Below are 17080 nucleotides of genomic sequence, written 5' to 3'. Positions count from 1 at the left end.
TATGCCAATGGAGTAAAGAACATCATATGTGAGATGGTGATGTAGTATATCGAATCGTATGTATGTTGTTAGTATGGTTAGTAGATTCATTGCAAATCTTAGGCATGCTTGTTGGGAAGCTTTGAAGTGGGTGCTAAGATATCTAAATGAAATAATATCATATAAATTGATGTATAAAGGTCTACCTTTCGTAAAGAAGCTATAAGTGAGTTTGTAGATGTAAACTATGCACAAAATGTGGACACTAGAAAGTTGATTTCTAGGTATGCTTTAACATTGTTTGGAAATGCAGTTTGTTGGAAAATAATTTGAAATAAGTGGGAATTTTATTTACTAATTATCGTGATCACAAGCTTTGTGGTTAAAGGAATGGTAGAAGAGTTAGGTATTACTCAAGACTATGTGACTATTAACTAGGATAGTTGAAGTGTCATACATCTAAATAATCATTAGATATATTATGTGAGAACCAAGCAAATCACTTCGTTAAGTCTAGGGAGGACAAGATTATGAAAGTCATTTCCCTGGGGAATTTAACATATCTCTCTATATAAAGCTCTTGCCAAGATTGAGATTTAAATGTTTTTTGGAGTCGATTAATTTTTTGTTTAAGGATAAAGAAGGTAATGTAAGATTGAGCCCATATATTTTTTTTTCTCCTTACATGTTGTTTTATTTAGGATTTAGGGTTTTGTTCTACATTGTTAAAACCGTAGGCTGAAACCTAAAACTACAAAAAGCAAAATAAAAAAATTGATAGGTCAATCCATTTGCTCGTCAGCTCATGTCAGGATGAATAATCATTTTCAACTTGTTTTCTTGATCGACTTATTTACGAAATGGGTTGAGTCATAACGGGTCGGGCTAACTAGTTTTGTCATCCTTATTTATTAGTATTAAGTTATTTTCTTAATTTTATATACGAAAGACATGTATTATTTTAAATACGTTTAGATAGATATGCTTTATACATAAGCTTCCTTCATTCATGTTTTCTTTCTTTTTTTGGTTACTGGTGCCAACTGAAGAGAGACTGAAACCTGTCCACGATTAGATTGAGTTGCGATTCCCCAACACTGGGGTCATGACAGTATGTGCATTCTTAATTTAACATGGATCTACCGTATCTCTGTTGCTCAACACCCTGACCAATGTTTTCGCAACCACGTTCCTCTTTTATAGTGTCCCAACATTGTATGTTATCTTATTCATGTTTCTTTAAACTTGTAAAATATCTTCAACTTTATTACCACCCATCTCCATCAATGAGTTTTGATTAGGCTTAATTAAACCTACTTTTAATAAATGAAAGGTCAAATGAGATATTTTTCTCAATAAATAACTCTCTCGCCACTTAGATCCGAAAAGCATTACAATTTATATAAAAAAGAATCAATCCTGATCTGCAGAGGTTTCAAGAGTATGTAATATATTATTATCATGAGTACAAGCCAAGTTACAAATGTTCCACCTCCAAGCCCAGAAAGGAAACGGATTCTGTATGTATGCTATGCATGCTTTACATTTTTTTCTTTGTTCGTTCTATTAAATATTAAGCTAAGAAGAAGAGGGAAATGATAATTTATAAAAGTTTTGGTGTAAATCTGTGACTGAAACAGTGTCCAAGGAGATGCCAAGAGGGTTCCCACCACCTTCCTCCACCAAAACCAAAACGTTTCCAGAGTCTTTGAGGAAAGACCGAGGCACATGATACCTGTGCAAATATATTATTCAGCATTAATTACGGAACCATGATCCTCTACTGACTCTACATCATCATGTTCTCTGCAGCCAAAATCTAAGCCATTCACTGTGTTCTCTCTCTTTCTCAAACTATTATTTATTAACTAATCAATGGATTGGATTTGGCTGCACGCTGTTGACAAAACTTGCATCAGAGAATCTGATCTGTTAATTACACTATCATGATTCCAGTTAAAGTGTCTCCCTCATCTTTTCTGTACACAATATGATATAGAAAGTATAAACAATCCCAGGAATTATATATAAGCGAAATTAATTACTTCCATACTGAATTAAGTTGGTTTAATGACCTTGTTTCTTCAGATATATATTTATTGAAAAGGGTATTTAAAAATAGTAACATTATATGAGGTAGTTGAAATTTGTTTAAAGCTCACTAAACATGTTTTTTTTTCTTTACTTATATTTGAGTTGAGAGTGAGTAATACAATTACAATATCTTAAGTTAATAACACAGATGATTGAAACTAATGGTGCTTAGGTTGTTACTTACAGTGATTGTGAAGGGTTGCCTTTGGAATCGTGAAACAATATCCAATAACGACCAATGCTTTGTCCGTTCACCCAAGCCTCACCTTTTCCCATTGAACCAAGGTCCAAGACAACAGGGTCATCTCCCTCTGGTGTGTCAAATGCAGTCTAGCAATTCAAATTGTCATTAATCATCACCACACTGAAATTTTGTGCTAGCTTCAGAAAATGGAAAATAGACCATTAGGGTCTTGTGCTTCATTTTACCTTGTACCAAATTAGCGCTTGTTCCTCAATATTCCCCAGTTGACTCCATTCAATACCACTGCTATTTTGTCCTTTATATGCTTGTAATTGCTCCCCCAGTAATCCAACCTGTAATGTACCAAATGGGTGAAAAAATTGGCACACGTACACTAATGTAAAATTTAGATTAGAAAATTTGATTATTAATTAAATATAACAAGAAAAATAAGCAACCTGACAATGTCAACAGGTAGAACAAGGTATGAATGAAAATAGGAGAAGAGAGAACCTTATAACCCCACAAGGAATTGGTCAAATTAAGAGACTCTTCTTCGCTGCAATGAAGTTGCACACTGATTAAACCAGCAAACCTTCTTTCAAGAAATGCCCCTGAATCCTTTTAGTAAAAACAATTTCAGACAATTGTTAGACTTATCTGTTACAAAGACAAAGGAAGATAATTCATTGTACAATTTCTTTCAATTCCTTAGAATATTATACCGGAAGTCCAACCATAACACTAAGTATAGAAAGGTTGTTTGTCCCTTCATGTAATGTAACTGGGAGCTCTAAGGTGAAATTTTTAACATCATGATTTCCATGTGCCCCACCTAAAAGATATAGTTAGTTAGAACACAGTAGTAAATTAATCGTTGGACTAAACTTTGGATAAAGTATGTGCACATTTATGTACCTATGTACGTGTTGTTCACAAATGCATGGGCAACATGAGCAGCAGACTGAACATTGAGTGTTGGTTTGCTGCAAGATAAATTGTTTTCAAACCTGTTTGCAAAAACAATGGCTTCAGTTTTCACTTCAGAGTTTATGAGCAATATACCGATGTGAATAAAAAATGAAAAAGTAGTAATGAATGATATGTATTTGAGTGCCAGAAAACTAACCTATGAATATACCAAAGGTAATCCGTTTCGTCTTTGGTTGTATTCATTTGCTCAAGAAATGAATCTGATTTTACTGAGGTGTCTTCAAAGCTTGGAATGACATCTTGGAATTGCTTCCAAACATCCACTGAACTGAAGTTTTGTTTAGGACTTATGATCCTTTTGTTGCTTGTGGTATTTACCTATAAGCAGAAAATAACGTAAAAAGGCTGCATGAAAACAAACTAAATTGACCAGAATTGGTGTATATGTATGTAACTAATTTAAAGTGAGTAATAATTTACATTTGCAGTGTTGAATGTCACATTTTGACAATCTGGTAAGATGCTAATTGACTTGGGGAGCAATTCGTATGATCTGTTACGGAATTGCACAGTGACCTTCTTTTCTCTATCATTGTTTATAAGGAATGCAACACATTCTCCTTTTTCTTCTTCAAAGACATATCCCTGATCAAAATATGAAACAATTTTTAAGAATGTCTGAATTATGGTTAGTTTAAATAAACCTGTTGAAGAAATAAATGTGATGCCACCCACTTCCTGCAGTTGACCTAAAGAGAAGTTCCTCTGCACTCCTTGTAGTAAAGTGGTAGAGCAAGACTTTATTGCAGTATGTAACTGCTTGAGATGTCCCCACTTGGGTTGCCTGAGTAAACCTAACATTGAAAATTTGCAACATTAAAACCTCAAATTGGGTGAGACAGAAAAATAACTAATAATGATCTACAATTACCGTATTCATCAAGTGGAGCTTGATCATAATAGGCTGTTATAACATAAGCAGAACTTGTTCTCCCAAAGTTGGTTCCTCCATGGTACTAAGGCAGTTTTCATGCAAACAACGTTAATTAGATGCACATACTGTAATCAAGATTAATTAAGATGGTTCAAATTTAAAAAGGGTTTCCCTGGATGGTAGACATGACACAATGTTTAGTGAAAATCTGAGCTATGACTTAATTGGTACATTTCATATGCAGAAAGATAAAGCTTACTTAATTTGTTTTGTCAAGTTGTAGCAACAGAAGACAGAGAAGGAAACCCTATCAAATCCAAGGAGAGTATCACAGTAACAATACCATATAATAGTTGACATAGCTTCCATTTCTTGCAATAAAAAGGGTGACATGAAATGCTAGATCTTCAGCAGACCTTAGGTATGGCTGTCCACCATATACTTGATAGCTTCAGCCCACACAAGAATAAAACATTAATTGTGTTTAAAACGTTAGTTGCGCATATTCTTATGCTTCATACATTAGTCACATTTGACAGTGTATGGCAGAATTAGCCTAACTGAAAAAAATTGTGTGAATCAATTATACTTAAGTAATAAAAGCTGTGTAAATATGAATAATGTGTGTGTAATTATGCATCAGAAAATTGAACATAAAGAATGCATGAAACTTACAAAGATGTCCAATTCTCAGTCCACAAAGCAGGTTTATTGGGGGAATTTGGTCCAGTGAAAGTTTCTCCACATTTCATGCCGTTGCATGTGTTTATCTGCATGAATAGCAAAATTAAGTGCTTAGTTTAACCAACAAATATTAAACCAAAAACGTGATTAAGCATTCATATAAAAAATTAAAAATTATAAGCAAGTTCTTGGGCTAAGTAGAACGAACCACAGGATCAGGAGCATCAGTTTGTTTGCACATAATCCATGGAACGCCAGTGTTAAGTCCCACAGCCATTTTTGCAGCCCATTGAACATACGGCGATCCTGCTTCGCCAAATGCCCTTTCAATGTTTTGGTATTCATTTTCAATCTTGTGTTATTCAGTGGCACACAATCAAGGAGTGTAAGTAAAACACATTAACTAAATAACAAGTTAATTATTTGTCTTTGAGAGAGGAATCAGATGTACCTGTGACAATATAATTGGTCCTCCTTCCGAAGCATATAGACCCTCTGCTTTCATCATGTTCACAATTTTTGTAGTAAAATTTTGCATGTAAAACTGAACATTGGAATGCATAAATGAAAGAGGGTGTAAAAAAAAAATTAAAATTCTTTAATGAATTTAGATTCTTATTTCATATATTAAAATAAATTTTTAATACTTTAGTACATTTTAATACAGAAAATTTGAACTCCAAAAAGAAATAATAAATAATTGTTACAAGTAGCTATAGTAGCATGTATTTACCTTGAAAGGCTCATTATCCGTTCGATAGACAATGCCAGGGATATCATGTAACCAGAAAGGAAAACCCCTACAATTATTTGTTTATTTAATCATTCTCAAAAAAATAAAAATAAATAAATAACAGTTACTTTACATACAAAAATAAAAAAGATTAAAACAAAAAATATATTGCAATATTAAAAGAATATTACTATAAAGTTTATGATTTGTTTTATATATATAAATGAATATTTGAATAATTTACTATTACATTTAAGCTCTAAAAAAATTTCACACAGCATTTAAGAATCTCTTTAATTGAAAATGATAAATTATTAAAGGATTCAACATTTTACCGACCAAATTCAATATTTATTTTTAAAAGAATAAATAATTTATGACTTAATATAGTAAAGAAGATTGTTGTTATTTAATAATAAAACATGACATAAAAGCTTTTTGATTTATTAATTAAAACCATTCTTATCATAACTTTTTATCGGTTAATAATATGAAGTTCTTAAAATAATTAATCTCGTACGAAAAGAAGAGTTTAGAAAATTATAAGTTTACATGGCGATTCAACACTAAGAAAAAAATAAATAGAACATAAATTTAGTTCTAAAAAAATGTCATATATATATTAATTCTTAAAACTAAATTTTTTCTGATAAAATTATTGGAAACTTAAGTTTATTTCATTTGAGTCTCCAAGCTTAACTATTTATATGACATTTTAATGACTTGAGAAACATTAATATTATTACTTAATTTATATATATTTATTAGATTTTAGACTAATGCAATTGAGGACACTATAATTTTGAAGGTTTATTTAAAAAATGATTTAAAAGAATAATAATGGGATAAAAAAGAGAATTAAGTTATTATAAAGAAGAATAAAAAGGTGGAGTGAAAGAAGAAAGGTACCCATATGTCCATTCACTCTCAATAAAAGGTCCAATCCTGAGACAAACATACATTCCATGAGCTTTAACTTCCTTTATGAATCCCACAAGGTCATTTCTCCCACTGAAATCATACTGTTCTCACATTTAACCCTAATTAATTAATCTCTCTTTAACATATTTTTCATCAAAACTAAAACAGTAAAGTAACATGAGTTATTGATGAGGGAAATTTTGCATAGTTTGTTTCTATTTTTTGAGTAAGTTTTTGAAACAGAGAATACCTTTCCTGGTTGGGGCTCGTGAAGATTCCAAAACACATAGGTTTGAATAACGTCCACTCCTCCTTCCTTTGCTTTCGCTATCAAATTTGGCCACATCTGCATTTCAACAACGCTTTCATTTCTCAAAAACGCTTACCTTTTACTTCCTTTTTTTTTCCCTTCAACTCATTCATATGTAAACGTTAAGTCTACTCAAGACAAACTTCAAGTCATGTTTTAACCTCATAACATTTCATGTTATAACACCACTTTTAACACCCTTTCTATATTTTATACATTATTTTATATTTTTTTTTAAATTGAATTTTAAGTCTACCTTAATCTTTGTAAAAACGATCCATATTGATATATGTTTGATCAATCTTACCATAATGATCCGATAAAACTAACACAAATGATTAAAAAATCACAAGTCTTTTAAAATAAGTGTCATATGACTCTAAAATCATTTAAAAAAAGTAAATTTTTTAAATTAATTTTACAAAACTCACTTGTAAGTTTATATATATTTATATATTATAAATTCATCTTATTCAATATAAAATATTTTATATCTATTTGAACTAATAAGTGTGTTTAGTTAGTTAGTTTAGCAAAATATTTAGGTAGATATATATAACCAATGATGGTGTCTTGATGGTCGAAATATTGGTTGAGAGCAGCTAATGTTGACGAACCAACCAAAATGTTTGGGGAAAAGCTTCCTCTATCATTTATTCGTGAATAAAAGAAAAAGTTGAGTGATACCCGTGACGCAATAGTATATATATACTGTAAAAGGTTTGGTTGTGTGGTTCAAAAGGATTGCATGGTATGAGCAATGTACAGTGTAGCCGGTTAGTTGAACAAATGCGCGTATTTAATTAAATGCAGAGACAGAATGTTTGATGGAGAAGGACAAATGTTTTGAAACGAAAGAGATTAATAAATAAAAGAGTTTGGAGAGATATAATGATAATAATTAATACAGGGTTTGGGAATAATGAAATAATGAACGAAAGTTTTGGAAAATGAAGTTACTATAAATCGTTTCTGTCATTTCCCATCTGAATGCAAAAAAAATTACACAGCTCTCAAGTTTACATCTGAACATGCAGGTTACCTACCAAAAATGCAAAGGAAGTATGAACCACTTTAATTAATAATAAATTAATAAATCATTTACTCTAAGCATTGTTCGGACACAATAATCCAGAGAATGTGGTTTCATATACAAGTCCGTGAACAATGTCTGTTACTTCAATTGAATGAAGGCAGATCATTTTTATCAGAAAGCATGCCACTGTAGGAAATGTGCTTGTAAAGAACACACGTGAATGCAGAAAAGCTTTGGATGTATGAATCAGAGATGAATGAGAGACATGCATAATATGATGATGATGATGATGATGATAGCAGACACATTACCTGAGGAGTGCTGCGAGGATAATGAATGGAACCGGCGAAGAGAATTTTCCTCTGTCCATCAATGATGAGAGATCTTCCATCGTATGTTACCTCAGATTTAGCACAAAAACTTTCCCTTATTCTCCATGACAGTAACAGCATCAGAATGACCACCCACTTCTCCATTTTTTCTCAACACTTCTATCTCTCTTTATCTTCCTCTCTCTCTTCCTCTATCTGCACTTTATGTCAGAAAGTGTATATATAGAGGTAGGAATGCATTATTATAAATTTTCTTCATTTTTTATTTTATTCTATATTAACAAGTTGTACATTCATTCTTTTTATTTATTTCTTGTTTTAATAAAACAAAGTAAATAAAAGGCTTAATGCTTTCATCCCCATTTTTCTTCAAATTTGTAAGTCACTCTTCATTTTTATTTTTGTTTTAAAAAATTAACTTAATAATGTCTCGTGTCAACTGTTAAAAAAATACATTTGTAATTTGTAATTTTCTTTTTTTTTTGTGTTTTCTTATTTTAAAATTAAAAATTAAAAAAAAACTACAAACTCATATATAATATGTCTCTAATGTCATTTATAAGGTATTAACATAAATAACATAATTGAGTCAAATTTTAAAAAATTAAAACAAAAGTAAAAATTAAAAATTATTTGCAAAACTTTTCGACCAAAATAAAGACAAAAATAATAATTAAACCTAAATAAAAAATAACTACTTTAAATAAATATTTAAAAGTATAAACATACTTAAGCAAATAAAATAGTTAAAGTGAAAAGAAACTCATCTAAAAAATATTTTTTAAAAATATGTATTTTCAATGCCTTATATATTAATAAATAAAGATGAGAGAGATTATTACCAATTAATAAGGGTTGCTCTATTTTCCTGTAAAAGATAATTAATGCTAATTTTATTTTTAATTTAAAATAAAATATAAAAAAATGATATTTAAAGTAGTTATTATTTTTGTTTTATTAAAAGTAGAACTAAATAAAAAAATTGATATATAATCTGTTAATGTAAAATAAATAAAATGATAAATTAATATGGCTGTTACAATTAAAAGTAACATAAATTAATGGTTTTGTTGCCATTATTAATCAAAATACAAGTCTTTCTAAAGAAAAATTAGAAAACAAAAAAGGTATTTTGTTTATAAGTTAAAATTAAATGTATTAATGAGCAATAATGTAAATTTAAAAAGTGATGGATTTCTTTTAGAAATTTAGTTTATATAAGTTGATTTTAGTTTATAAAAAAGTTTGAAGAGACATTTGTGCAAATGTTTCTATAAACTAATAACTAAAGTGGAATTGTGGTAGATTAATGATTTTTTTTTTTATTAACAGAGTAATTTCGGGAGTTCATATAGATTAATTTTTAATGGAAATAATTTATTTTTTCAATTTTGTAAATGGGATATTTTAATTTTTAAAGTTAATTAAAATAAAAATATAGACATATCATAAAATCCTCATCATTTAACTCCTAGTGAAAGAAATTATAATTTAATGATACATTTAAGAAGTATCTTATTTTAATTATAAATTTCTAGAAATACTCCAATTTAATGAATCTTTCCTAATAAAAGATATGGCCCTTGCCCTAGACTAGTAGTTGAACAATTCCTTACAAGAAATGTAAGCCAATAATGCTATACACAATCACTTTCTCTCATTCCTTTTCTTTTTCTTCTTTCTCTCTTTCTTCCAATCCACTGTCATTTCAAATTTTCTATTTGCACCTTATTTCTGCAGACATTTTATCTCATTTTGCAGTCCCGTGAAGACAATAGAAAAGGACTATCAATGCAACCATGATTATTTTTTTTAAAATACTAATAGCTTTTAACGAAAAAAAAGAATAAAATATTCAACAAAATCATGCTCACTCAAAAAGGAGACTTACTCGATTTTTTTACAGAGTAAGACTTATTGGAACACATGCTCACAACTATAAAGAAGCAAGCACAATAATTACAAAGCCATCCATTCTCAATTCATCTCTTGATAAATGAGTTACCTTTTATGATAGTTATCTTAAAAGATATACAAACAATTTCTGATTGAGTTAAAGATATAACTTTTTTTTACATTGTTATTACATAAAAATTAAATTGGATGAAAAAGTATTTACTATACGTAAAAATCTTATTATTTTCTAACATTCTTTTAACTTTAAATTATAGCATGGTGGGGTATAGGGTGTCAAATAAAGGCCTGAATGCACTTCAGAAAGAGAAACAAAGGACAATAAGTAGTTACTTTTTCTATGTAAGTGTTTAAATGAAGTATAAATTACATATATTAAACAAAGATGATGAGTATGTATAAAAAATATCCATAATTTAAGATTTTCTTTATATTAATATTTTATGCAAGTTGAGCCTATTAGGTGAATAATGATTTATATGTATGGTCATATAATTATTATTCTTTCTCTTTCTCTCTATCTTGAGTGTTCCTCCCTGCACCTCATATGTTTCTTTCTGCACTTCCCAATTGATAGTTATACCCTTTATTTAATAAAACATAAAAAAGTGTAATGATGGTTTAATGATTTTTCAACCATCAACAACCCTTAATCATGTACTATTGTATTGTAACCTCCTACATGCACCCCATCTCAGTTCTCCTCTATGAGTGATTCTCTCTACACCTCACTGAGTTCAGCCTGCACCTTCTTTTCTTTTTTATATTTCTAACTGTACCCTTATCTTGTCAGAGAATATTTTAGTTTTAAAAGAAGCTGAGTCCATTGAATAATATAAAGCACCAGCCCTTCCTCCTGCCGCATCTCAGATTTGCAAAACCTTACACCTCTTTTTTTCTCCTCTCTTCTCGTACTCTTCCTCTCCTCCCTCCTCTCTCATTTTTACCAGGAACTGCAGTTAAGGCCCCATAGTGCGGATGAGGGAGTGCCGCAGTTGGAGGTGCGGGTGAGAGGGTGTCACAGTTGGAGGTGCAGGTAAGGGAGTGTCGTAGTTGGAGTTGCGGGTGATGGGAGCCGCAAAGCCGCACTTAAAAGTACGGTTGTTGGTCGCTGCAGTTGGAGGTGCATGGTGTGCTAGGCGTAGTTGAATCTGCAATTTAAGTTTTTTTCTTATTTTACTTTTGCGCACTTGGATATGCGTTTAGGTTTTGTTTTATACTTTTTTTTCTTTCATTATGTTAACATATAATATTTAGTATACTTTTATATGATATGTTTTTATGTTAAATAATATTTGATATGGTTTAGAGTATGTTTTGATTTGTTTTGATTTGTTTGTTAATTATTTTTTAATTTGTTGTTTTTTTTATAATTTTAAGTTTTTTATATATTATTTACTATGTATATTTTTTTGTTTTATTTTATTTGTTTTTAAATTTGTATTTTTTATTAGATTACTTATTTAATTAAATGTTCATCATTATAACCATCATTGTACTTTTTTATATATTATTAAATGAAAGGTAAAACTGTAAATTGGGAGGTGCAGAGTGAAACAGGTGAGGTGTAGGGAGAATCACTCCTCCTCTATTAACACTGTATTATAAGCCTGTCCATGTACCCCATCTCATTTCTTCATTGTTTCATTTCTTCCTTGTTTCATTGAGTTTATTTGTGAGAGGTTATATTGTAAAGGTAGTGATACATTGATGGTGATCGTGGTGGCAGTGTTGTAGTGGTTCTTGGAAGAGAAATGTGCTAAAGAGATTCGCTAGTTGGAGTCATTTACGAGGTTAGTAGAGAGAGCAAAACACATTAACACTCTTAATTGGTATTGGAGCCTCGGTTAAGAGTGCACCAGTGTTCGAACACCAAGTGCGGCTGCCGAACTTCGAAGTTTGGCACCGCGTTGTAACGCCGGTTATGTACTGCGCGTGCATGCTTTCGTTTTTATATCTACACCTACAGTGCTTGTCTTTACTTTTAGGCTTTTTGTCAATGAAATAAATATGTTAAGTTAAGCATTCTATGCATTTATAATTGCTACATAAGCAATTTATCATATTCATTACTTCTACAAACCATCACTTAAAATTATTCCTAAGATTATTATTCCTGAGATTAGAGGATTGACAACAAACCATCACTTAAAATTATTCCTTGAGATTATTTGATTTTAAATATATTATTGACTTAAATTAAAATATACATAATTAATTTTAATTAATCAATAAAATAAAATAAAGTATAAGCAAAATGACTAAGTTTACCCTATTTAACGTTGCTATTCTTAAATTATTTTTTATACAAATTATATTGCTTACATTGTTTTATTAATTAAAGTTATATATATATATATATATATATATTTGAAAACCAATATTTGATTTTTCCGGTGATGACCAGAGTAATTTAATTAGGTAGATCAGCGAAGGAAGCTTATTATGAAATTTAATCTCTCTCTCACTCTTTCTCTCTATGTTGCCATAACCTAATCGAAACAATTCCTATGTCCTCTTCCTAATTTTCCCCTCACCAAGTTGAAACCAATGTGTAGAAGTATCCGAAGCCAACACCCTAATTAAAAGCACACCCTTTTCCTAGCAAAACGACTGCGCTTTGGTCGTCTTCTCTACCGAGGCATGTTATTCGCTCACTGCTTCTACTCTTCAAATATTACTCACCATCGTACTTGCATCCAATAGAGACGTTGACTTCGTGCTTGTTCTGGAAGTGGAACACTCTAGGCGAGACCCGCATTTCCAATTGCGGCAACCGCAGAACCACACTTTCAAATGCGGCACACATTAAACCGCACTTCCAACTACGGCGAGACCATAACCGCACTTGGAAGTGCGGTTAAGGTCTCCAACTTCGTCCCTGCCACAGATCTTTGTCCCTACCACAGATCCATCCTCCATCCACAATACAATCCCACAAATGCATCTTAATCACACAACACATAACACTGGAAGGACGAGACTTCCGTGAGAATGAAGACACACTCTAAAAATGTGAGAACTCAAACGAGGGAGGAAGAGAAGAGGGAGAGGAGGGGAGGCAACACTGGAAGAGAGGAAAAAGGAGTGTAGGGTTTGGTATGAAATGCGGAAGAGAAAACGATTTTTTTTTTTAAAATGAGTCAAACAAAAATAAAACAATTAAAGGTTTTGCCAAAGGTTCTGCTCTTCTGACAGGGGCACTATTGTAAAAGTTAAAAAAGAGGGAGGTGCATGACGAGGTGGAGGAAGAATCACTCATCTCTCTTTCATTACTTTCTCTTTCTCTATCTCTCTCTTCATTATCTCTCTCCTATAATCTTTTATTACCCTCTCTCATATAATGTTTTATCTATAATGTTTTGATTTATTTAGTTATGTGTAGAAACATGGAAAATAATATTAAATCCTATAAAAATGATAAATAAAAATAAAGGTTATGAGTTCAACTTATGTTAAGGAGATTTTTGTAAGGTATTTTATGAAAAAAAAAATGAAAGCATTTTGTAACCTAATTTGATGAGCCACGTGGAGAGTTATTTCTAACGCTGATGTGATCTACTCTAAGATAATACAAAAAATTTAAAATGGAACATTCAGGACTGATCATATAAAGAAAAACAAAGAGCACATAAGTAGTTTACTTACTTTCCTTTGTAAGAAGTTTCAAATGAAGGTATAATTTACATATTAAACAAAGATGTTGAGTATGTATAATAAATATCCATAATTTAATATTATTCTTATAAAAGATAATATCAATATCTTATATAAGTCGAGTCTATATTAAGTGAATAACTGTTTATATATGCTTATGTAATCATTACTCTCTTCCTCTCCCTATCTCTCTTTTATTACTCTCTTTTTCTCTATCTCTCTCCCTCTCCCCCTCTCTCTCTTTCATTACCTTTCTCTCTCATTTCTTTTTCTCTCCTATAATGTTTTACCTAATGTTTTGATTTATGTTTATTTCCTTATTTATGTGTAGAAACATGGAGAATAATATTAAATCTTATAAGAATGATAAATAGAAATAAAGGTCATGAGTTCAGGTAAAGAGATTTTTGCAAGGTATTTTATGAAAAAAAAAATTGAAAGCATTTTGAAACTCTAATTTGATGACTCACGTGGAGAGTAAACTCTAAGGCTGATGTGACAACACTGGAACATTCGATGAGAAAAAAAGTAATGTTAATATAAGTAAGGGAGCTAATAATTTTTTTTCTTATGGCACACTTTTTTTAGTAGTTTGATTTAGATTAAATTATATATTTTTGTTTTAGTTGGATAAAACTTATCAATTGCGAAGTGATATTATTTTATGTGTGTGTGTGTTTAAGTGTAACAAAACTAAAATGATTTTAACAAATGCGGTTGTTGTTGTTTTTATTTACGTGTCTATTTATTTGTTAAAGATAAATAATATATATGATTGTGTGTTGTTATGAAATTATTTTTGTTTTTTGTTTTGTTTTGTTCCATTTAAAATAATAATAAGAATTTTGTGTAGATATTTTTAGTTGATTAGTTGTTTGTAGTTTTATTAAAAATATTATGAAAATAATTAATATATAAAGATAATACAAATAATAGAATTTGAAAAAAAATTATATATATTTAGTTTATTATATATAGAGTATAATATTTTATTATATGGTATAATATATAGTATGTGAATTGTTTTTATTATATAGTTTACATATAATATAATGTTTTAATATATATTAAAAATGAAAATCTATGCGCATAAGAAAATTAGTATTTTATTTTAAAGTAAATATTTTGAAATTCGTATATTTTAAAAGTTAATAAGTTTTTTATTTTGAAATAAATATTTTGAAATTCGTATATTGTAAAAGCTAATAAGTTTTGAAGTTGTGACTTTAGTTTTTTATTATATATGTATTTAAAGATTTAAGGTTAGTATATAATATATATTTTTGGATGTAAATAATTATACTTTTGATTATTTTATTTGTGTTAAAAAAATAGTTTGATAATGACGTTTGTGTTTTTTTTTGGATTCATTGGGTTATATTGGTTAGCTAAGGCAAACATGTTGTTTTCAACGTTATTTCATGCAACTTTGGTAGCGTCCTTGGAGTTGCAATGTCTCACCTTCCAATCATACAATAAAAAAGGATGTTCTAATTTTGGGGAACTTTATAGATAGAGATACCATGCACCAATTCCACAATTCATGTCAGTGTCATATTATCATTATAACTGTTTCAACTTTTTAAGTAAATACCTTATTTTAAATCATATTTGTATATTTTTCAACAATTTAAACAGTTTGGTTTAATAGATAACCTTTTTAAAAATTATAACAAAAACAGTTAAAATCAATTAAGAGATTAAGAAAAAATAATTCTATATTTTTAATAAAGATCAATTCGGTTTAGAATGTTATTCCCTCCATCACCACCAAATGCTCCATGCATCACCCCATATCCAACTTACTCTTGATATAAAACGGCCGTTTCATCACCCCATACCCAATTTTTTAATTAATTATATTCAACGAATATGATCATATCCGTTTAAGTACTTTTTGTTTAGTTTTTTAAATATTATATTTTAATTAATTTATAAATTATTTTAATTTTTTATAATATATTAAGAAAATTAATTTTATTTTACTTAACTAAATAATTATTATTAATTTAATTAAATAATATTTATATATTAATTTTAAATATATAAATTAATAAATTAAAAAAAAAACCTACAGATGTGGCCACGTCATTAACAATGGGGCCACATCGTTAATGGATGTGACACATCCGTTTAATTTATAATATTTATATATTATAATAATTAATAAAATAATAGTATATAAATTAAATTAATAATAATTATTTTATTAAATAAAATAAAATTAATTTATATATAATTATATAATAAATTTAAAATTAAATTAAATAATATTTATATATTAATTTAAAATATATAAATTAATAAATTAAAAAAAAACTACGAATGTGACATATCTGTTTAATTTATAATATTTATATATTATAATAATTAATTAAATAATAATATATAAATTAAATTAATAATAATTATTTTATTAAATAAAATAAAATTAATTTACATAAATAAATTTAAAATAAAATTAAATAATATTTATATATTAATTTAAAATATAATAAATTAATAAACTATAAACTAAAAAAAAAAGTATGTGACCACATTCGTTTAACTAATTATATAAAGAATATTAAATTAATAAACGAAAAACTAAAAATAAACTTGAACGGATGTAGTCACATTCATTAGTGGATGTGCGATATTCGTTGAAGTATTTTGTCTTCAACAGATGTCGACATCCGTTAAAGTCGACATCTATTGAAGAAAAAATGTGAAGTTGTGGATATTTTAAAATATAAAAAATAGTTTTGGAATTTTTATTAAATGTGATTGTGCAGGAACAACGTGAGATAGTGTGGGGAACAACCCTCTTCGGTTTAATACTATGATCCGATACTAATTAGGCCGAGTTTACTTTTTGAACAGCACTATTCACATTTATAACATGGTACAAAAAATCTATTTTGAAAGCAAAACAGAGTAAAAGTAGGGATATTTCACAGTTAGGTCCTGGACAAATACTCAAGGTGAGAGTATTCGTGACGGTATCATTTTTGGGTCAACTGATTACGACGGGCTTAAGTCGAAGTTGAAGGTTTAGGCTTTTTCTTCCTGTAATCCCATAATTTCCAACTCCACCTTTGTGACTTATAACATGACATTTTACCTTTGGTAAAAGTGACTTTATTGAAATCTTATAGAACAAAGTTTTTTGAAATTTCCAGAATAATATTTGCATAATAGAATTTTCATAACTAAAATTTCATATTCACAAAATAAGCTTTCCAAAATCTATATGATAGTTTTATAAACAAGGTTTTAAGTGCAGTAGTAATAATAGGGGTAAAAGAAAAAAAAAAAGCTTAGGGTTATATGTAGAATCGAAATGAAAGCGGGAACGAAAAAGATATGAAAGCGACAAATAAGAAAGTT

At 29.1% G+C, this 17080-nt stretch overlaps 1 protein-coding gene across 2 annotated transcripts; it reads right to left on the bottom strand.

The window, feature by feature from the left end:
• Positions 1–1399: 1399 nt before the first annotated feature.
• On the bottom strand, positions 1400–8326 carry LOC108331607 (beta-galactosidase 6). Of its 2 annotated transcripts, none has more exons than XM_017566411.2 (18): positions 8120–8326; positions 6713–6808; positions 6451–6563; positions 5542–5608; positions 5260–5352; positions 5017–5160; positions 4800–4894; positions 4468–4573; positions 4122–4206; positions 3926–4044; positions 3671–3835; positions 3387–3568; positions 3176–3267; positions 2983–3092; positions 2771–2878; positions 2503–2610; positions 2258–2403; positions 1400–1714 (listed from the first exon to the last, which is right to left on the bottom strand). In XM_017566411.2, the coding sequence occupies exons 1-18, from the start codon at positions 8282–8284 to the stop codon at positions 1558–1560; spliced, it is 2151 nt and encodes a 716-aa protein (XP_017421900.1). In that variant the 5' UTR covers positions 8285–8326; the 3' UTR covers positions 1400–1557. The 2 variants fall into 2 exon arrangements, with proteins under 2 accessions (XP_017421900.1, XP_052732260.1); XM_052876300.1 differs by having other exon boundaries at positions 6451–6486; positions 8120–8261.
• Positions 8327–17080: the final 8754 nt, after the last annotated feature.

This window comes from Vigna angularis, chromosome 4, assembly GCF_016808095.1.
Source record: "Vigna angularis cultivar LongXiaoDou No.4 chromosome 4, ASM1680809v1, whole genome shotgun sequence".
Classification (NCBI taxonomy): Eukaryota; Viridiplantae; Streptophyta; class Magnoliopsida; order Fabales; family Fabaceae; genus Vigna; species Vigna angularis.
This window is presented reverse-complemented; position numbering and strand designations above follow the sequence as displayed.

What these genes read in the sequence shown, in the direction of transcription:
- LOC108331607 (XM_017566411.2), bottom strand. Translation starts at nt 8,284, where the DNA reads ATGGAGAAGTGGGTGGTCATTCTGATGCTGTTACTGTCATGGAGAATA. An exon ending in CGGATAATGAGCCTTTCAAG is followed by an intron (nt 5,353 to 5,541) that starts GTAAATACATGC and finishes TCCAATGTTCAG; the next exon opens with TTTTACATGCAAAATTTTAC. An exon ending in ACTGAGAATTGGACATCTTT is followed by an intron (nt 4,574 to 4,799) that starts GTAAGTTTCATG and finishes TGTGGGCTGAAG; the next exon opens with CTATCAAGTATATGGTGGAC.